At 42.9% G+C, this 21,816-nt stretch overlaps 2 protein-coding genes across 3 annotated transcripts; both read left to right on the forward strand.

Moving 5' to 3' along the window:
* Positions 1-4,284: 4,284 nt before the first annotated feature.
* mag (myelin associated glycoprotein) lies at positions 4,285-12,392 on the forward strand. 2 transcript variants are annotated; one of them, XM_053433597.1, is made up of 10 exons: positions 4,285-4,330; positions 4,439-4,807; positions 5,395-5,691; positions 6,250-6,507; positions 7,042-7,302; positions 7,770-8,078; positions 8,286-8,385; positions 8,952-9,048; positions 9,297-9,350; positions 9,648-12,392. In XM_053433597.1, exons 1-10 carry the CDS (start codon positions 4,285-4,287, stop codon positions 9,804-9,806), a joined length of 1,950 nt encoding a protein of 649 aa, XP_053289572.1. In that variant the 3' UTR covers positions 9,807-12,392. The 2 variants fall into 2 exon arrangements, with proteins under 2 accessions (XP_053289572.1, XP_053289573.1); XM_053433598.1 differs by lacking the exon at positions 9,297-9,350.
* A 2,873-nt stretch (positions 12,393-15,265) lies between these two features.
* LOC128450133 (sialic acid-binding Ig-like lectin 16) lies at positions 15,266-21,731 on the forward strand. The gene is made up of 10 exons (XM_053433622.1): positions 15,266-15,321; positions 15,689-15,778; positions 15,994-16,401; positions 16,928-17,248; positions 17,353-17,664; positions 18,210-18,479; positions 18,564-18,842; positions 18,952-19,057; positions 19,142-19,211; positions 19,871-21,731. The coding sequence occupies exons 2-10, from the start codon at positions 15,718-15,720 to the stop codon at positions 20,264-20,266; spliced, it is 2,223 nt and encodes a 740-aa protein (XP_053289597.1). The 5' UTR covers positions 15,266-15,321; positions 15,689-15,717; the 3' UTR covers positions 20,267-21,731.
* The last annotated feature ends 85 nt before the right edge of the window (positions 21,732-21,816 follow it).

Below are 21,816 nucleotides of genomic sequence, written 5' to 3' on the forward strand. Positions count from 1 at the left end.
CGGCTGAGCTGCACGGAGGAGATGCAAAGGAAGGTCACATAGCTGCACCCCCCACACCGAGAAGTGTGCTGGCATGGGTGTGATGCATGAGTATGTGTTTGTGAGGAGGGGAGGGGAGGGGGGGGGGGGGGGTTATGGCATGCAGTGTATTTGTTTTACACATCTTCACATCATCAATGCAGCATTCTCCTCTTCAGCTCGTCTCCAGACTGTTTACAGAGGGATTCCCTTGAGGTGATCCGCAGCTCGGCCGATGCCATCACTTGACTCATCCGACCTGTAACAATGAGGCTGGAAAAAGTTCCACATGGAAATAGAAGTTGCCTTTGTTACGTCTGTATGTAAACTAGCTGGACCTCTGAGTTGATCCACGCTCGTGCTCCCCGCCCACAAACATTCCCCAGCAGGGAAAATATTAGATCTGATAACGACTGGAATGATCATGACCTGAAGCCCTTTTCCATTTCTAAAATTAAAATGTATCCGGACTCACCTTCATATTCAAACAGTTTTAATGAGTCTAATTGTGTGTTTTATGCCTCTAAACACACAAACCTAAGATAAAAAAATATGTAAATCTGTCATTTACATAACCATATTCATCTCACAACTTCTATGTTCCTCCTACGCTCCGTATGTGGCTCCAATGCCGCCTTACTCATATTGATAATGAGTCATCATTCCTTTGCCCCCACCAGATTTAGCCCTTGTGTCTCAGGCGCCGGTAGCCAGAAAAGGTTCAGCTCATGTCGACACGTTTAGCTTGGACCTGAGAGGGAAGTTAGCTCCTGGTTCAGAGTTCAGGGCGTCGAGACACACGGAGCAGCTCGGGGGAGACGGTGGAACAGAGCAGAGGAATTCTGAGTGGGTCAAAGAACCGCTCCAGAAATGTCTGAATGCATATTCAGAGCTGCCCACGACACATGTAAACCGAAGCTCACACAGACTCCCTCTCTTCCCCTTCCCCTTGTCTCCGTCCAGCATCTCTCTTTATCTTCCTTCTCTGTGTTTTCCCAGAGGACATCTGGATTCAGAGCAAGACGACTCAGGGAGAAGAAGAAGAAGAAGAAGAAGAAGAAGAAGAGGTCAGGACCGAGAGGTGGCAGGAGCCTGGTGCTGAGGCTGGTATGAGGCAAGTGTTTTGTGTGCGTGTCGCCTGTGTGTGTGTGTAAGTGTGCACACGTATGCTGTGACCCAGCCGTTTGTCTGCCCCATCAATGAGGCCGTTGTCGCTGGGTGGTTGTGGGTGGTATCGGTGACCCTGCCTGGCCGCTCGGCTCTATTCTCTCCGGCCGCTGCTCCGGCACTCGCCCGGCTCTTGGCCTTTTGTTGCAGTGCAGATGGTGGAGCTTGACGCAATGTTGGAGAAAGTTATGACAGTGACGGACCACAGTGCAGCATTATGAGTCAAGACGTCTCAGAATGTGACCTCACTCAGGCTGAGATGTTTAAGAGGCTCTCTGGAGCCACGAGTACCGAGGCCGAGAGATCCCCGCACTGCTGATTGAGAAAACATGTCAATACAGAGAAAACACTTCATCGGTTTGACGACACCTGCGCCGCAAAAAGTGACACCACGTGTTAATACAGGAATGGACTGAATACGACAAAGGAAATGTTTCCAGGGGACCCAAAAGAGTGATGCACCTGGCTGTAGTTCAATGCCTTGTGAAGTGCCATCACCTGTGACTAGTAGTTCAATAACAAAGCTTCTGCAGCTTCGTTTGAGTCTCAGCTCATTCACTCAGTTATACCATTTCATCTCACTCTCATTTACCTCTTCTACAAACAAATTTGCACGTATATGCAGGTTTTAGAAAAAAGGGTGATTGTCACCTCTTCTATTGCCAGTGGAGGCGTTTTTGTCTTTCTCTTTGCTCTGGTAATTGCATGACGAGCAAACATAAGAAATCCACTGCAGGATTTTTCACTCCTCTCAAATAAACAAAGCTAATAGTAGCCACGGATTCTCCGGGGGATGTTGGGATGTGTTAATCACGAAGCTCCGCAGCACAATCCACTCTCAGGCCGGCCATCTGCGCACACCGGCTGCTGCAGCGTGAGGCTAAATCCTCTGCTGCCACTCCAAAGTAACACACTGTTTATTTGCTCTGCACATTTCGATTTCATGTAGAACCACAAAGGTAAGACGTAAAAGCTAGTTACAGTTTTAGAGAAAGTTAATAGACAGAATAAAATGGATAAAGCGCAGCACATTACAATCTACTGATGAGTGTAAACAAGTGAATTATGGTATTTTCTGGATCTGCTTTAATGACATTTGTTTCCTGATGAACACAAAGAGCATTCAGAGTAAATACCAGGAAAATGAAATTATTTAAACACAGCTAGATGTTTAAGAAGCAAATCTCTAAAAAACATGTGTGAACTTTTACTTACTACTTAATATTAGGCGAGCAGTGATTGCTACTGCAAATGAGTGATAGTGGTCATTTATTTCCTAATGAAACAGGGTATACATCAGTTGATATCGATAATTATCACTTTAAATGTCACATTATCATTTCTTTTAGTTTTATAGATGATTTCTGCATCTGAGCGACATTTGGTCTTAAAGAGTCTTAGATTTAATTGGAGCAGCAAAACCCTGTATCGCCAAATAGTTTCCATCAATTTAACTCCGATATACATCTCGATATAATACTTATGTAATGTGTAAGCACAGAGAGGGGGTGTGATATTGTTCCAGCTCAGACAAAATCAACATGAATACAAAAAACAACAACAAAACAACAACATCAAGAAGCAAACATCCAAAAAACAACACAAACAAACATCATTTTCATGTAACAAAACTGCCATATATATATATATATTTTTTTTTTTGCATTTATATAATTTTTGGCAACATCACTCAGCTTCAACTGTTTATGCTCTGTAGGCGTTTGGAACATTATGTTGATGCTGCCCTGAGACTAATTGATCCACTCTCTCAATCACATTACATCACATCACATAAGATTAGTTTTATCAGCCCCCCCCCCCCCCCCCCCCCCCTTATTTCTCATGCAGAACAGATCGTATCAGTGCTCTAAGATGACATGATGTTTGCTGAGCGGAGTTTGGCTTGGCGTCAGAGCTCAGCTCAACAGTGGGAGTCATTCATTGGCCGGAGATTACGCGACTGTAACGAGTGACTGTACTGAGGGGGGGGGGGGGGGGGGGGGGGGCGACCAGGTGCTGAGTGACGCTGAGCTGACGCTGTGTGTTTGTGTGACTTGCTGCAGCTCGGAGTGATGTCACTGCCTGACGATGATGATGCTGCTGCTGCTGATGATGTCACTGATTCTTTTCTCTTTACAGAGAAGAAGGCTGTGAGGCTGTCTGGGTGTGAGTGAGCCCCCTCTAGTGGAGCTGCTGACGAGCTGTGCTGCCGAGTCCGTTTCTACCATCATCTTTTCAAGGTGAGCAGTATTTTAAAACAAGCAAAACAAAATTTGACTTCACAAGAACACAACATATGGACCAAACAGTAAATTATTGTTTTTGCTGCTTTAAGACAATACACACACATTGAAGAATTTAGTCAGTTTGAATGTGCATTGGTCCCGATTGCTGATTGATGATGTGGATTGGTAACTAGAGTTGCTAAATACAATTCGGGAAAATTATCTCTTTTGTGATGCAGACTTCTTCTAACATGAATCCTGGTGACTTGCATTAATTAACACTTATTAGGATTACATTTATCCTCAGGGGGATTATAAAAGTCTTTCTTATTTACTGGAACCATTTCAAACTCAAAACTGGAAGAGTGCAAACCCTCCACCAAGGCCCAACAGTCTCTCTAAATTCAATCGAACTGTTGCACCCAGTTGCACACACTCATTTGTAGATATCAGTTCCCTAAATGTGACTAAAGGTTTTAATGAAGACCCATGAATTATTCCCTGGGAAATTGGTTTCAAACAAATCCCTTAAGCCACAACTAAATCTGTTCCAAGTTTCATGGTAACCCATCCAGTAAGTTTGGTGTAATGCTGCCATCTCACAGACAAAGAACATAGTTTAAAACTGCTTTATTCTTTTTTTTTGTATTTTCTTCCACATTATTCAAAGTATAATGTGTTTAAATCGAGTTAAAACTCATTTCAGAAACATATATGAAGTAAGTGTGATGGTTCTCAGGGGCAGATGAGTCATGAGCCAGCACTGACGCTAGAAACAACTCATTTGATTTCTCTCTCTCCGTCTTGATGATGCATGAAACTGACAGAAAGTTCTCTGCTGCAGACGTCTATGTTCCAGCGCTGAGCGGAGACCATGTGGTGTTCAGAGCTGCTCTTAACACTGCTGTTCATCATCAAAGGTGATTGATCCCTCTTCCTCTTCCTTGTTTGACATATTTGACCTTTTTATCACCATTAACGAGTCATGGTCATACCTCACCCATCATTTGTGTCTGATCTTCTCTCAGATGCCAGCTGCCAGTGGAACGTCTGGGTACCGCGGGACATCTCGGCCATGACCAACTCCTGCGTGGTCATCCCCTGCACCTTCATGTATCCGTCCGGCGTCAGGCCGTACCGCGGCATTCACGGTATCTGGTACTTCGGCCAGCCCTACCCGCAACTCTTCCCCCCGGTAGTCTTCAAAACGCGCACGGACGTCGTGCACGAGAGCTACAAGGGGCGCACCAAGCTGCTGGGCGACCTGAACCAGAGGAACTGCACTCTGCTCATCAACAACATCGGCACAGAGCACTCGGGGAGATACTACTTCCGCGCTGACCTCGGTGGAGCCAACATGTACACGTACCCAGACTTCGCTGAGCTCAAAGTTCTTGGTAGGAATAATGATCGGAGTGAAAAATACAATGTAGACGATGAACAAGAATTATTAAAGTAGTTTGTTGCCATTAGTCGAGGGACAACAAATTTTCCCTGTCATTATTTTAACACAAAGACTGAAATCCCATATTGGGCTGGCAACAATATATTCTCACGTCATTACTTTACCTGTTAACCTGAAGATAAGATATTACTAGATGCTGCATGGTCGAGCTTGCTTTTGATTTTAATGTATTTTATTTTGTCATTTCTCTATTTAATCCTGAAAGTTCTTTGATTTGTGAAATTGTTTTATTTTTGCAGTTGAAGTTTTTAACTTAACGTAACACTATGAAACTTTTTTACCTTAAACTAGCGGCTTTCAAAGATTTATTTTTGCTCCTCATGAGAACCAACGTTTTGAATCACCATATGTGGCAACAGGGGGCGCTGTTGCTCAGTACACTTACATTGTCTTGGTTTAACTTTGAGCTGCTTCTGTGTACACAAGTAAAAATTGTGATTTACAAAGACAATTCTTAGAATTACAATTCGTGTGTTTTTCTTCAAAATCCACTGATGTCTTCTTCTTCCCGTTCTCCAGATCAGCCCAGCATTGACGTCCCAGAGGAGATAGTCAGCGACGAGAATCTTGAGTTGACATGTTACGCTCCTGACAACTGTCCTGAGATGGTTCCGGAGATCCAGTGGATCTACACCGACTACCTGCCCGACCCTGAGTTCTCTACCGACTACCTGGAGGAGAGCAACACGGCCGTGCTCTCCAGCACCCTCACCTTCGTCCCCAGACCCATGCACAACGGACAGCTGCTGGGCTGCAGGGTCTACTACCCCAACACCACGCTGGTCTACGAGAGGCTCGTTTCTCTGGACGTCAAGTGTAAGTTCAAAGAGTTAAAAAGGCATTTGAGTTACATATTCAAACATCTTCTCATGTGTCATGTTGCATCACCATTTATGTTTTAAAGAAGACTGCTGGTTTAAAAACCATGGTGCTAACACTAAAGCTAGCTTTCAAGTGACGGTTATTCTACTAAGGGCAGTGGCGGATCAAAAATTAACAAAGGGGCCAATTACCTGCCCAACATCTATGTGTAATTCCTGATTCAATGAGGTGCACATTTATGTCATTCCTTGTTCACTGTTCGCTTAAACAAAGCTACGCATTACGGAATATTGTTTAATACTATATACTATACTATACAAGTTAGCTACAAACATAATCTGCATGTTTCCCTTGTATTGGGCCTTTTGTAGAAATCTGCTCAGGCTCAAACTCTGATTTGTACATTTTCATGGACTTTGTATATTTCCAAACTGAGTGAACCATGAAGGAAATGTTGCTCTATTATTGTTCTGCACTTTGCATCAAATATATTCACTGAAAACATTTTAGAGTGCTCGGAGATTAAAATGTCTACTCTACTTACTTGGCCAGACGCTCCCCGCTCGGTGTGGGTCAACGTGTCCTCGGAGGTGATGGAGGGCAGCTCCGTGGTGCTGCACTGCGAGGTGGAGAGTAACCCTGTGTCCAGGATCTCCTGGATGTTTGGAGACCAGGAGCTGTTGTGGGACACGGCGTCCAACATCTCGCTCTCCCTGGATGATTTGACGCCAGCACAGGAGGGAATCTACACCTGCGTCGGTGACAACGGCTACGGGATGATGAATACCTCACTGTACCTGGCTGTCAAGTGTGAGTGTCCCTCTTCACTCATGCTTACTGTGCACAGTTAGTATCTATTAAGGAATCAGTACATTGGATTTCATTCTGGAGTTTAGGTTCATCCTGTCACTCCATTATCAACAGAGTTCATCCTGGACTGGGGCTGGAACCAATCAGGAGTTTAGATGATGATTAACATGTAACTTGAATTTTCCCATCACACACAATAAAGGAATAGTCCAGAGAAAATGATTTTGTTTTCAGAGTCATGAGGATGAAATGATGGAACAATAAAGAGATCCTGTCCCTGCATGTCAATGACCTGCTGTATTCTCACAGGGGCTCGCTCACACATTTTACTATGGCAGCAAGAGTTACAGAATATGTTGGAAGCCAATAACTCTGATCACGAAATTTCAGTGCTTGTCTGAAATCAGCCATAGAGCCGTGAGGTGGTGTCTGTTTTGTGGTGCCACCATGTGGCCAAACAATATTTATTTGAACTATGTGAACGACATTTCCCAGATCTGAAAACCTTTTATGTTTTTTAAATTTTTGCTGCAGACCCTCCACGTGAGCCCGTGGTGAACGACTCTATGATTGTGAGTGAGGGCACCACACTGAACCTGCACTGCAGCACCCAGGGCAGCCCGGCCCCGACCCTCACCTGGCTGAAAGATGGACAACTGGTGGGCACCATCACCGCTGACGAGCTGTCTGTGCTGGAGATCGCGAAGATCTCACCGCAGGGAGACGGACAGTACCGCTGCCTGGCCGAGAACGAGCACGGCCGAGCCAGCAGCTCCTTTAACATCACTGTTGAGTGTGAGTGCCTCAGGTTACTGTATTTGATCCAACAGTTGTGTAAATGTAGGACAAAGTGAATCATATCAATATTAGGGGCACAGTGAGTATCTTTTAAAGGTTCAGTGTATAGAATTTAGTGACATCTAGTGGTGAGGTTGCATGTTGCAGCTGAATACCCCTCACCTCACCCTTCCCATCCACATGTGGTAGCCTTCAGTGCTCATTAAAACTCAAAAGGTTTAGTTTGTCCAGTCTGGGCAATTGTAAAAAACATATTATTATTATTATTATACACAGTTTTTAAATATAAAGGATTCATTCTAGGGTAACAACATCTCGCACAATTTAGAATCTAAATTTAAGATGATTATATACTAGTGAAAAACATCACAAGGATTATTTTTTATAAAATGTCAGCCAATAGATCCTTTTCACCTAAATCATAAAAACTGAACCTGTAAATGTTAATGCACTGCCTCTGACAGATGCCCCCGTCCTGCTGGAGGAGTCAAAGTGCACAGTGGTGAGGGAGGGTGTCCAGTGCGTCTGCATAGCCACGGGGAACCCCGAGCCCACCATCGAGTTCTACCTGCCCGACCTGAACATCACCATCAACGAAACCGACGGCCGTTTCAACTTCTACACGCACACGGACGGACACACCTCCACGGGCATGATCAAGCTGCGGGAGAAAGGAGAGCGGGTGGACAACGGCGGCCCGGCCGTCAACGTCCACTGCGGCTTCTACAACTCGTACGGAAGAGAGAGCGTACTTCTGGAGCTGCAGCAGGAGAGTGAGTAGATGTATCTCATGTAGGGATCATTGGTACAGACAAGGTAGAGGAGTCTGGGTGTCAGGAGACAGACTAACTGTGTAAATGGACATGGAAATATGTAATGGATTCTCTGCCTCTGTGGCAGCGACAGCCAGTGCCCGGAGAAATTGTGTCCATCTTTTTAACAAAGCTCTAATTTTCGATGTTGTTCACTCTTATTTTCAGAAAAGTACATGATGGCAGTTATAGTTGGCACCATCGGAGGAGTAGCGGTTATAGCCTTCATCATTGCAGCAGTGAGATACGTTGGCCACAACAACAAGAAGTGAGTATAAACTAATGTAGAGGCCAGTGCGAGGCAGAAACGTAATGTTCCTCACTAAGCATTATCTGAAATCCAAGGAAACACTTAAGCCTTGTCATCCATTCTAAAACACATTGGTGCATATTTTATATGAGTACATGTGGGACGTGAGAACCATTTCTCCAGAGCAATTTTTAAGTCCCAAGTGAAATGATCCACATTGGGTTAGCAAGCTGGACTAACCTTATATTTTGCAGGCCCGATTCCCAGCCTCTGACACTGCTTCTGAATCCTTGACCCGCTACGCTCAGTACAACCCAGGTAGCCCTCTTAACCAAAGTGCTTTATTTAGGCCTCAAGGCGTATTTGGACCCCCAAATTTACAAGCCTAACTGGCAAATCACCCCTGAAGTGGGTGCGAGCTCAGCGACTAAACCCATAAAATAACCACGTCACTCACAGCCACAGTTGGCTTCCAACATAACCTCACACAGCTTGTTGTTTTAAAATGGATGCCCAGGCTTGGCGTGTCGCCCTGCGTTCGTGGCAGTCGAGGCCGAGTCTGATTATGTGACTCCGTCCCCCAGAGAGAATGGCAACCCTAGACAGGAAGTGGTCCTGGAGAACCCAGCGTTGTACTACAGCGCAGTCAAGAAGGACAAACAAAATCTGAGGAAGAAAGTGGTGAGACATGCCGATGTCAATTAATAATGATTCTAATGGAGGATGGGTTGGATGACCATTCTCAGTTGGTTTGGGGTTGTATTTTTGTGCATTCATACACGACCCCATTTTGACCTCAGAAAACGAGGTCTCCCTCTGACAAGCAGCCTCGTATCTGCATCATGACCTTTCCAAACACTGTTTTCTCCTGCTTTCATTGCTTCTCTGCGTTTCTCTGTCTGTTTCTCTCTCCCCTAACTCCTGCACAGCTTAAGACAGAGCTGTTGGGCTCAAAGTTTAACTCCATTCTAGAGGAGACTACGGTAAGGTTCCCAAACAAGTCCCCATTAAAGGCACAAGTGACCGACGCATCTCGTCGCATGTCAGCTTCTCCGCTCTGTACACTGCCATTTGTCTCCAAAACTGCCTTCTGCATGGCTGCCTCATCGCTCACACAAACTGCCAAACTAACAGGAAACATCTCAGTCTCCTCGCCAGTATGTCGACCAGTAACCACTAACATCTTTCCTGTCTGGTGTCTGTCGCAATCTTCTGTCATGTGAGGTGTCGCTGGCACCTCGCCGGTAATTTGCCCCGCTGATCGGTCCTTCTGTCTGCAGGGAGAAGACGGGGATTATCAACCTGTGGGCTCTATGGCAGGACTGGAGAAACAAGAGCTGAATTATGCCGCTCTGGAGTTTATCGGAGCCAGGCCCAGGGAGGGGGCCTCAGGGAGGGGGGATGACGGCAGCAACTACACGGAAATAAAAGCCAAATGAATCGCGATCCTTCCCTGATCCCTCGGCTATGCGAGACGCAGTGGCAACCCCGTATCACACTCACGCCCTGCCCCATAATAACTCCCCCCCAGCCTCTTCTACTGGATCTCCCCCTGCATATGACGACTCCTCAGTTCTCCAGATTTGTCACAGATCACTTGATGCCAGTACTCCCCACTCACGCTGCCCCTCTCCAGTGGGATGCCCCTTCATATGCCACGATTTGGGACAAAACTTTTACTTTTTGGGTCAGAGCAGGACCCATTGGACGATGTAAAATAAATAGTGTAAATTTCCAGCTTCAGTTGTATCACAAGTGGCAATGTTTTTGTTGCTTTCTCCCTGTTCCTCATTGTGATCGTTGATGTTCCTGTCAAATGACGGCCGTCCGGGTGCTTGCCTCCATTTCACTATTTGCTCTACGTGTGTCTCCTGTAACTGTCACTGTGTCTGCTGCCAGTCGAAGCATCGAGGGAAGGAGTAACCGAGCTTTTTGTTCTCTCATCTGTACGTGTCCATCTTACCCAGAGCGAACCCGTCTCCTCTCTTTCCTTCGGTTGCTTACATCCCGAGAAGATAACCGAGTGAAGAGGGAGACGGAAACGCGTCTGGGAATCTTTGTTTTTACATAATTGTATTTAATGTGTGCTGTGACTGTGTAGCCTCTCTTAATAAATGAAAGACGAAAATGCCACCTGTCAATTCTGATAACATTTGGCAAGGTTTTTGTAAATCTAATTCAAACACTGTCCGGTTCGGAAATATGTCACAGCTTTTTTTTTTTTTTTCAGCATCCATCTGTAGAATGTGTAAAACAAATATTTTGAGTTTTTCCAACACCGTGGCCAACGTAGAAATGTCTGTCTCATCTTATGCTTCATCTCCCTGAGGCTCTTATATTGGTCTATCTGGAAAAAACAGACCTAAAGCACATCATACTTGCACGTGAGTGGCCAAGGTGTTATCTCTTGTAGACAATGTGTGTGTGTGTGCGTGTGTGTGTGTGTGTATGTGTGTATGCGTGTGTATATTCATATTGTGCTGAAAGACCACAGGAAACTGATCTCTGGGGTCTTTGGGAAATTCGAGTGTCACTTCACTTTGAGGAGCGGATGCTTATTTCTCGCAGGGTTGCATCAGATGTTTGAATGACAAAAAGTGACGCTGACTAGCCAGCTGGTTGTGCTATTCAACGACATTTGATCAGCCCACGACGTCATGTCAAAGTTCAGTAATATTCTAACTCGATAACAATGGTGTCGAAAATATAATAACGTGATGTTTGTTGATAAGGAAAAAAAGATGCATGGATGTACAGTAAATGAGTCCTAATTTAAGTATTGAACTGGGATGAGAAGCCAGTGTGGAAAATTAAAAACCATGCATCATTCAACCAGTGACCGAACACTGACTTGATACAAGCTTATAGAACAGAGCAGTACCCAGCCCCCAACTGGGGGGCTTTTCTATCAAGGGTCATGTACATTTTTATTACATATTTCGAGGGGCAGACTAAATTATCGGACACATGTATCACATGAACCTCTCTAAGGCAAAAGGTGGAGGTGCCTAAGCTTAGGCGAAACGTCTGACGTCAGATGGTAGTGATGATGATGACGATGATGATGATGATGATGATGATGCTGCTAAAAGCTGGTTTGAGTCAAAACAACGTGCTCTCACAACAAATCATCATGTCTGGTTCTCCCTCCTTCGAGGTCAAACGGGTCCCTTTGTTTTCAATCAAACCACATTTCACACAGTCACAGGGACCAGTTCCCTAAATGGGCCGGATTTCCCTGGGAAATTGGTTAACATTTATTAAAGTGCTCTATGTCAATGTTCAAGAAGGCGGGAAAAAAAATCTGCGATTCGCCCCCAAATCCGGATCCTCACCAAAAGGTCATGAAGATGAGAGTAGGTATTAGGTTAGGAGTATTTTTTGTGTAACCCTGCTAACAAACAAACAAAGAAACAAACCCAGATGTAACTTAACCTCCTTGACAGAAGAAATAATCCATGACGACGAAGCCTCAGAAAGAAAATAAGGATATAAGTATATAGGATACTCTCTCTGACATAAAACCAGTCAAACAGGTTCTCTGTGCATGTAAAAAACATCCAGTGTCAACCAGCTATTTTAATTCATATTAAGCTTTTATAAGACAGTGTTCTGTCGAGGGTTTCAGATACAGGATATACGTTGGCTAGCATTCTTAAACTGCCTGTATGCACAAAGTCAATAACCTGTTCCTGTCTCTAAAACGCCCCATGAGGGGATTTTACTTTTTGTTTGTTCATTTTCAGAATCTTAGAAATATCAAACAAGTCTTACCTAATCTTTTGGCAGTGTGTTGTAAAGCTGATTTGTATGTAATATAATTTATGGTGATCATAATTATTATTATTGTTGTTATTATTATGGAGAGTTTTTTTCTACATATGTGATTGACACAATAATTCAGGTCAGAGTTTAGCAATTTCTGCAAATTAGCAAATTTAATGACGGCAGAATTTTTCCAATGATGTACTTTGCTTGCTCTTTTCGTTTTAAATGGCTCTTTCACACCTCGAGCAAATTCATCTGTTTTCGTTCCATGCAAACATAAATAAAGGTAAAACAACACAAAATGGAAACAGCTCATTATTGTTAGAGAACAAACGGTGAAGTGTCTGTTTGTCTTGTTGTGCCTTTTCTTTTTTTTTCTCGAAAGAAACATTACACAATAGTGGAACCGTGACACACTTTTCCCCTTTTTGGTTTCACTTTGGTTAAATGATCAACACAGAAAGATATTAATAATATGAATGACCAACCCTCCCAAACAAGGCTTGGCAAGGTTTGTTCTTGATTTGCTGATGTTACAGTGTTTTATTGGTGACAACACATTTTTATGAAGTAGTTAATTTAGAGTCTGGTGAATATTGGTACAGATAATAATACACATTGACTGTTATATTTTAGAAATAGAAAAACATGTCCAGAGATCAGTCCAAAAGACTGAAAAATCATTCAAAAAACAACGTTTATCTCCAGTTTTCAGCAGGAAACTCAAAATATGAGGAATCCTAAACAGGATTTGTTACAGCAGCAGCTTCTCCTGGTTCAGCAAGCAGAGGATCATGGGTAATATCCACTGTTCTTTTGTGTTTCGGTTCAGTGAGTGGGACGACACAATCAGAGATTAATGACTTTGCTTTGTCTCTACATGAAAACCACTTAATTTCTCGGACACTGAGCCGAATATAATTATCACTACATGTGGCTGCAGGGGGTGCTGTTGCTCAGTAAAAAGCTACAAAATATAACTTAAAATTTACAACCGGCCACTTACAGAACAGTTTTATGCTACTTTAGCAGTTGGAATGATTCCTATGAAATATTGTGCGTGTATTCATGGGACCCAGATGATTCATTCAGATGGATTTAGTGATGCCTTGACTTTTTATCTGGCGTAAACCATGATTTGGACATTTCAGGGTTTGATATTGAGCTGAAATGTAATATGATGCACTTGGAGGGAGGAAATGCTTAAAGCACAGAGTTTCTGTTCAGTTTTAAAGATATGTTTCATTCAGTATTTAACGCACAGTCACAGAATATACCACATGATGAAAAAAGTACATGCACTGGTTTGTTGGTTTCTCAAGAAGATACAGTGCCTTGCATAAGTATTCACCCCCCTTGGACTTTTTCCCATTATGTACTGTTACTAACTGGAATTCAAATAGACTTAAATAAACTTTTTCCCGTTTGATCAACAAAACATGCATAGTACTTTGGAGGTGCAAAATAAATTTTATTGTGACACAAACAATAATGAGAACAAAAAAGTTGACATCTGTTGGGTGCATAAGTATTCAGCCCCCTGTGTCAATACTTGGTAGAACCCCCTTTCGCTGCAATTACAGCTGCAAGTCTTTTGGGGTACGTCTCTACCAGCTTTGCACATCTAGAGATGGAAAGGTTTGTCCATTCTTCTTGGCAAAAAAGATGAAGCTCAGTCAGATTGGATGGAGACCGTCTGTGAACCGCAATCTTCAAGTCTTGCCATAGATTCTCTATTGGATTGAGGTCTGGGCTTTGACTGGGCCATTTTAAGACATTAACATTCTTTAATCCAAACCATTCCTTTGTAGCTCTGGCTGTATGTTTAGGGTCATTGTCCTGCTGGAAGATGAACCTCCGCCCCAGTCTCAAGTCTTTTGCAGACTGCATCAGATTTTCTTCAAGGATTTCCCTGTATTTGGCTCCATCCATCTTTCCCTCTATTCTGACCAGTTTCCCTGTACCTGCTGAAGAGAAGCATCCCCACAGCATGATGCTACCACCACCATGTTTCACTGTTGGGATGGTGTGCTCAGGGTGATGGGCAGTGTTGGGAGTTCGCCACACATAGCGTTTTGCATTGAGGCCAAAAAGTTCAATTTTGGTCTCATCTGACCAGAGCACCTTCTTCCACATGTTTGCTGTGTCTCCCACATGGCTTCTGGCAAACTCCAAACGGGATTTTTTATGGATCCCTTTCAACAATGGCTTTCTTCTTGCCACTCTTCCATAAAGGCCAGATTTGTGGAGTAGACGACTAATAGTTGTCCTGTGGACAGATTCTCCCACCTCAGCTGTGGATCTCTGCAACTCCTCCAGAGTAACCATGGGCCTCCTGGTTGCTTCTCTGATTAATTTTCTCCTTGTCCGACTCTTCAGTTTGGGTGGACGGCCTCCTCTTGGTAGGTTTGCGGTTGTGCCATATTCTTTCCATTTTCTTATGATGGATTTTATGGTGCTCAGAGAGATGTTCAAAGCTCTGGATATTTTTTTATAACCTAACCCTGCTTCATATTTCTCCACAACTTTATCCCTGACCTGTTTGGTGAGCTCCTTGGTCTTCATGATGCTGTTTGTTCAGTAATGATCTCCAACAAACTCTGAGTCCGTCACAGAACAGGTGTATTTATACTGAGATTAAATTGCAGACAGGTGGACCCTATTTACTAATTATGTGACTTGCAAATGTGACTTGTGAATGCAATTGGTCGCACCAGATCTTTGTTAGGGGTTTCACAGTAAAGGGGGTGAATACATATGCACTCAACACTTTTCAGATTTTTATTTGTAAATAATTGTGAAATCCATGTAATATTTCCCCCCACTTCCAAATGATGCACTATTTTGTGTTGGTCCATTACATAAACTCACGTTGAAATAAATTTTAATCTGTGGTTATATACCATGACAAAATGTAGAAAAGTCCAAAGGGGGTGAATACTTATGCAAGGCACTGTAAGTCAACACATTTCCCTTTTTTGTAAAATGTCACATTTTATTGAGTTATTCAGAGATAACGGTGGAAATTGGGAAAGTGTGTAAAAGCCTTAGTATGCGGAAAGGAAAAACATTTCTCGGCAGTGACTTCCTTAAACTGTTGAGTTTCATCATTTGTGGTGGAGACAGAAAAGCTACAAGAGCAGAAGTCACTTCCGAGCAGATACAGAGAGAGAGGGAGACAGAAAGGTAAAAAACAACATTTAACTAATGCTTGACTTATATATATGATGTATGATTTGAGCTGTTAATGTTTATGTAACCGTCTTTTCAACATTCTTGGCTTTGATGGTATATTGAAGGTGTGGGACTGTACTGAAGAAAGAGTGTTGTAGTGTTAAAAATAAACTGTACAGATAATGGTTCACAGTTGGACAGGTGTCCTGAAACATGGCAAAAAGTTGAGACATTTACAGATGTAATACGATTCAGAGCTGCTGCTTGTTCTCCTAAAAGAGCGACTCAAGGAAAATCCGAACGTGCAGCATCCTTTATTAAGACGATGATTTCGATGGTAGACTGTCCTCTGGTTCCGTTACTGTATGTTCTGTGTCAGGTTCGTTGGAGGAAGAAGAAGAAGAAGAGATGTTTGTTCTCATCTTGGCGACTCTGCTTTTCTCTGTGAGAGTCAGCGATGCTGAGACAGGTATTCACTTATTATTTTACTCATATACGTTGAATATTGGAATTCCTCTGTGTCATGTTTGCTGACATCATTTCCTATATATATATAAAACTGTGTAAAACTGACAGATTCACATGTTCTATTTTTTTTTTAAGTAGCCTTTCTTCTTTTTTGGTATATTTTAAAAGTTTAAATAATCTCTCTCCCTGTTTTTCTCTTAATGTTTGCATTAACAGGTTCTTCAGTGTGGGGGAGAACAAGTTGTCCGTTGACAGATTACTGTATCACTCTAGTTGAAGGAGAAATAACAGCGGAGGCCGGACTCTGTGTCGTGATACCATGCTCCTTCACTGTTCCTGAGGATATCAAAGTCTTACATATAGTTTGGTTTAAATGTGACCCGGCTGGACAGAGATGTGGTGAAAAATACATATTTTTCAACAGTAGCACCTCAAGCGATCAGGTTCAGTCGGAGTTTAAAGGACGAGTGTCACTGCTGGAGTCTGATGTGAGCAAGAAAAACTGCAGCATCATCGTCAATGACCTGAAGGAGTCGGACTCTGGAACATATCAACTCAGAGTTGAAGCTTCACCGAGTTCAGGTTCATATAAATTCCCCCAAAGAGCAACTGTCTCTGTTCAAGGTATGAACCATTCTGCTGTATGACATGTTTGGTGTATTTGGGGCCATAGGCTGCAAATAAACATGAACAACACTTCCCCATTTCCTTCTGTTGTACAAAATACGTGTGATGCCACGTTGCACTTTTGGTGTCAAAGTTTGCACAGTAGAGATGTTGTGATGTAGAGTGGTGTCAAAGTCCAGTCAGTACATGGGCTCAACCAATTGTAAGACCAATTAAGATGAACTCCCTGAAATGACAGAAACAGTTATTGTGAAAAGTTCATTTGAGGTGAGTTTTTGATACATGTCCCATTTACTAACATGGAGGTGGCAACCACCAGAGGGTGATCTTGGGAATTTGGCTTCACTTTAGTGGAGCTGTCATGTCGTCAATCGTTATTCACAGTCTATGGGTGGGACCTAAAGTAATTTTGGCCGTTGTTTAGCTGATGCAGATTCCTGGCGTTGCCACATTAAAAAAAATGTGAATGAAGTGAATGATGACGTTCTGATCGGACTCCATTCATGAACTGGTCTCCCATCAGGTCTGAGTCAGAGGCCCACAGTGATGATTCCACCTCTGACGGAAGGACAGCTGACCACACTGACCTGCACTGCTCCTGGTCTCTGCTCTGGATCTGAACCTACATTCCCCTGGAGGTGGCGAGGAAGAGGAGAGAGCGACGCTGACCTCACAGGAAACATCACGGCCTTCAAAACTGAGAACGTGACTGAGTTCGCTAAGAGACGCAGCTCGACTCTGTCCTTCTCCCCTTCAGCTGAACATCATGGCACCAACATCACCTGCACGGTCCTCTTCCAAGGACACGTGAGCACAGAGGAGACGGCGACTCTGAGTGTGAGCTGTGAGTAGAAACTACTTCATTTCTGATTGGCTGAATTTTACAAGAGGAAACGTTGTGCTTTAACCACATTATATGACTGTGCAACGTGTGTTTATCTATCGTAGATGTGAAGGAAGTCAGAATAACCCAGAATGCAAGTGTTAGTGAGGGCGAGACTCTGAATCTGACGTGCAGTGTTGAAGGTTTGCTTCCATCGCTGATCACGTGGACCAAAGTTTCTGATCAAAGCAGCAGAAATGGAACAGGAACAACTCTGCAGGAAACCACATTCAATGACTCAGCTCAGCTCACAGAAGAAAGAGGAACTGCCACTCTCTCTCTCTCTAATGTCAAAGCAGGGGATGCTGGACAGTACGTTTGCACAGTGACACACATGAACAGCACCTTAAAGAAAAATGTCAACGTAACAGTAATCTGTAAGTACGACAACAACATATATAAAATTGGCACAGAGAATGATCAGATATAGTCTAAAATCAGCAATCTCTTAATATAGATACCAAGAATATTCATATAGACCCTGTATTTTCAGAGATATACTTTATTCATTCAGGTCATGTACTCTTTGAGCAGGTGCTTTTGCAAAAGTAAAGACAAGTAATGAGATAGAAGGATGAAAGAAACATAAGAAAGAGCAAAAAACTGAGTGAAATAAAGTGTTTTTTAAGTTTGTTAGATAATTAGGTAATAAGTTTAGTGCAGAGAACACAGTACGCTGACAAATTCCCCCTAAATAACTTCCACAGCTCTATGAAATTCCTCAGGCGCTAGCACCCCCCAGTGGTGGCATTTAAAAGTACACTGGGGCGAACTACATGCAATCTCTCTCTCTCTCTCTCTCTCTCTCTCTCTCTCTCTCTCTCTCTCTCTCTCTCTCTCTCTTTGTCATATTTCCGTGTCTGTGTTCTGCCTCTTCTTGCCATCATTATTTGAATTGTTTTTTTGTTTTTTTCCCTCACAGACATGAGAGATCCAGTGATCACTGGAAACTTCAGTGTAAAGGAGGGAGATTTTTTGAATCTGACCTGCAGGGGCAACAGTTTCCCTCCCTCTGTTGTAGCGTGGACTGTATTTGACTCCAGCACAAACCTGCCCAAAGGAACTGACCTGAAGAATGACTCATCCACACTCATCATCCCTAATGTGACTGCAGAACATTCAGGTCATTACATCTGCACAGCAAAACATGGAAACAGGACTGCGACTACAACTGCTGACGTACTGGTGACTTGTAAGTATAGGCCGCTCTGGTGTTTCTGACGAGGAAAATAAGGTTCATCAGCGTTTTGTTCTCACGTTGCTTTTGTGCTCACAGGGGGTCCCAAGATCTTAACCAGCTCTGAATGTGTGGTCCAGTCGGGGGTCCTGACCTGTGTGTGCATCGGTGAGGGGATTCCTCTACCCACCATCAAATGGCCGCTGCTGGAGGACCAGACTGCGTACTCAGTCATTACCACAGTGTCAAACTACACTGTGAACAGAACCGTCATTGTGAAAGGCCGAAATGACAGCTCTGTCCAGTGTGTCAGCGGCAACACAAATGGGGAAGCAAGAGAGAATATCACAACCCAAATAAAGTCATCTGAACATGGCGGTAAATTCTGCTTCTGCTACTTTAGATCGCTGCCTAAGCACACAACTTCTGTTCAAACAATTTACTATCGTTCAGAAACACATCAGCATGTTTTTCCTTCTGATTGCAGATCCACCCACAGATTATTTTGAAAGATGGTGGCAAACCATCGTTGCCTTTTTGATCGGTGTTCTTCTCTCAGCCGTCGTTTTCTGTTTGGCAAAAATATGCAAGCGGTATTCATTTATTTATTTCCACATTTTGTTTGTGGATAATATTCATACATACACATCTAAATTTTGAATACTTTTCTCTTCCAGAAAGAAACAGAAGAGCCCTGATAATCGGCATGAGACTATAGACATGGTGACTAATCCTGAGGATCCACTGGTATTTATATTATTTTATCTAATGTACTATAAAAGGTACATTCATTTAACATGAGTTTTCTTCAGAATCATTCCAGGCAGAGGCGGATCTAGGATTTCTCTGAACTGGGGACAATGAAGCGGCCACAATTTACACAGAGGGGCCAATTATATGTCCAACATACGTGCACAAATACACGACATGTGATAGATAATAGCAGGTTCCAGGTCTTGCTTCAAGACTCGACAGTGCTCTCATGAATCCAAATTTAAACTAACTAGATCCAGATTTATATTTGTATCTGCACCAAACTGCACACACTCAGATGTGAATCCTTAATAAATAAAAAAAAAAAACGTATCTCTATGACTATGTTAGGGAAAGTGAAAATATGACTGGATCCGCCTCCTGATCCGTACCAAACTTTAATACAGTTCTTCTCTTACCTACGTTTTGTGGTAAACTGTGCAGTCGTTTTTACCTAATCCACTGAACTGAAACCTCTTTGACGGAGGTAATGAAATAACTCAAGTTTTAGCAAAGAAGAATAGAGGAGGGTTGTGACCCAATGAAAATACTTGGCAGAAATGTAAATAACATAGAAATAGAAACTTCATGCAAGAGCAGACTTTGGATTCCTGCTGCCAAATAAGTCCTATAATTTGTGTTGTACCTGACAGGTTCATAACGGACAAGCAGCAAAAGATGCCCAGACCCGCGGCCGAAAGAGAGCTGAGGCTGGATATGTGGCAGCAGGGTCAAGAGCCCCGGAGCTCGACAGTGGGCCACAAGACGGGGAGTATGCCAACATCGATTTCTCTTTGCTGAAAAGCAAGCGCCCCAGGGATGCAGCAATGAAACCAGAGACCACTGAGACGGATTATGCTGAAATCCAAAAAAAAGTAAAAGAGGAAAGAGAAGATGATTGTGCAGAGGAAGGTGAGGTGTTGGCGGAGGCCGGGAGAGATGAGGAGGAGGAGGAGGAAGAGGAGACAAATCATTTTGTCCCAGAGGAGGAGGAAGCGGGGGCCATGGCAGTGTACTCCACTGTAAAGGATTTAAGGGCTGAGATGTAAGGATATCGATTTTTTTCGAGGCGCTTGAGGATACAGTGTTCTAATCGGATGTCAAGAAGGATGGATATGAGATTCACAGCAAATTCAGCCTGTGATAAACAGACAAGACACAGAACACGTCTTTACTTAGAGGGGCATCTGCATCTGTTCAACTAAAGGTGAACTGGAAGTTGGGCAGAATATACTTATCCAAGTGTTATTGTGCTTTAGTGTCTTTGCTTTGTAGAAACATGTAGCCGCTAGGTGTGCAGTATGCAAATGTGGGACTTTGTGACGTGTCATGTGACATCACGGTGAAGTGGAAGTATCAGCCGGACTACCGACGAGGCGTTTCAGATGTTGGTTCTCATGACTAAAGCCGCGGTTACAGCTGAGCAGGAAGCCTCTGGGTAAAAGTGGCGACACGCACTCGGAGAGGTTGACCAATCACAAAGGAGTGGACGTTTTGGGAGGCCGGCTTAGAGCTATGGCTTTTGTGGATGGGCCAAGTATTTATCTGTTGTTGATAATAAATATCTGCATTTTTTTAAGATTTCCTTTGTAATTTTGTCATAATGTTCCCTTGTGGTGAATTAACTCTGGTGATTCTTCAACTTTTTATGTTAGCATGCTGACATTAGATCTCCAGCACATCACGTTTCCAGAGCTGCTAGTTAATGTCTGGTTTCATTTTCATTTTGAGTGTCTGCAGCAAAGAAACTCTAAAAATAAACGTATACATTTTTTTCAAGTAAACGGGTCATTTGAAAGTTAGATCCCTGTTTGAAGTTTCAGTATAAGTCATCTGTGGAGCTCATACTTTGTACAATATAATTGATCTGCACATCTTTCTCTTCTTACAAATAATTTAAACATTTTCATTTTAACTGCTTTTCTGTAAGGGTCAGATTTATTGAAAAGATAAACAGCAAACCTATAGAAATCTAATTCTATAGCAAAAACAAGTGCATTTTCAATTGCAGTAGTTTTTCGAAATATTTTTCACTTCTATTTTGTGGGTATTTCACAGATCACTGCCATGTCTTTTAATCAATACATTCTAAATGCTTTTCTGAAGCAGTCAAATTAAACTGGTAAATGGTGAACACAGAAGAAAAAAGCTGATAAAATGTCAGAGCTCTTAAATGTGGATGCTCTTCTTCTTCTTCTTCCTCTTCTACTTCTCCCTTTGACAAATGTGCTGCAGGAACTAGACTCAGACTGAGAAGTGTCTTTTTTTTATTTGAACAGAAAACACATTAGATAATGTCTGAGTCTTAACCTTCGAGTTGTCAACCAAGCCCTTAACTTATATGCTACAATATCCACAGGCGCTGTAAGAAGTCTTTAGTATGCAGGCCTTTATTAACTGATAAGCACAGTCACAGTGTATCGCTAATGCAATAGTTACATCTTGTGTCTTGAAATGTGTGAAAGGAAGTAAATACAGTGATGTCAAATTTGCATAATAAACCATTTAAGTTCATGAACATTTGTACTTCTACAGTTATTAACTGGCACTGCAGATATCAAACTGTAATATAGACCAAGCACATCGCTCCATGTACGTA

This window comes from Pleuronectes platessa, chromosome 10 (genome assembly GCF_947347685.1).
Source record: "Pleuronectes platessa chromosome 10, fPlePla1.1, whole genome shotgun sequence".
Taxonomy (NCBI): Eukaryota; Metazoa; Chordata; class Actinopteri; order Pleuronectiformes; family Pleuronectidae; genus Pleuronectes; species Pleuronectes platessa.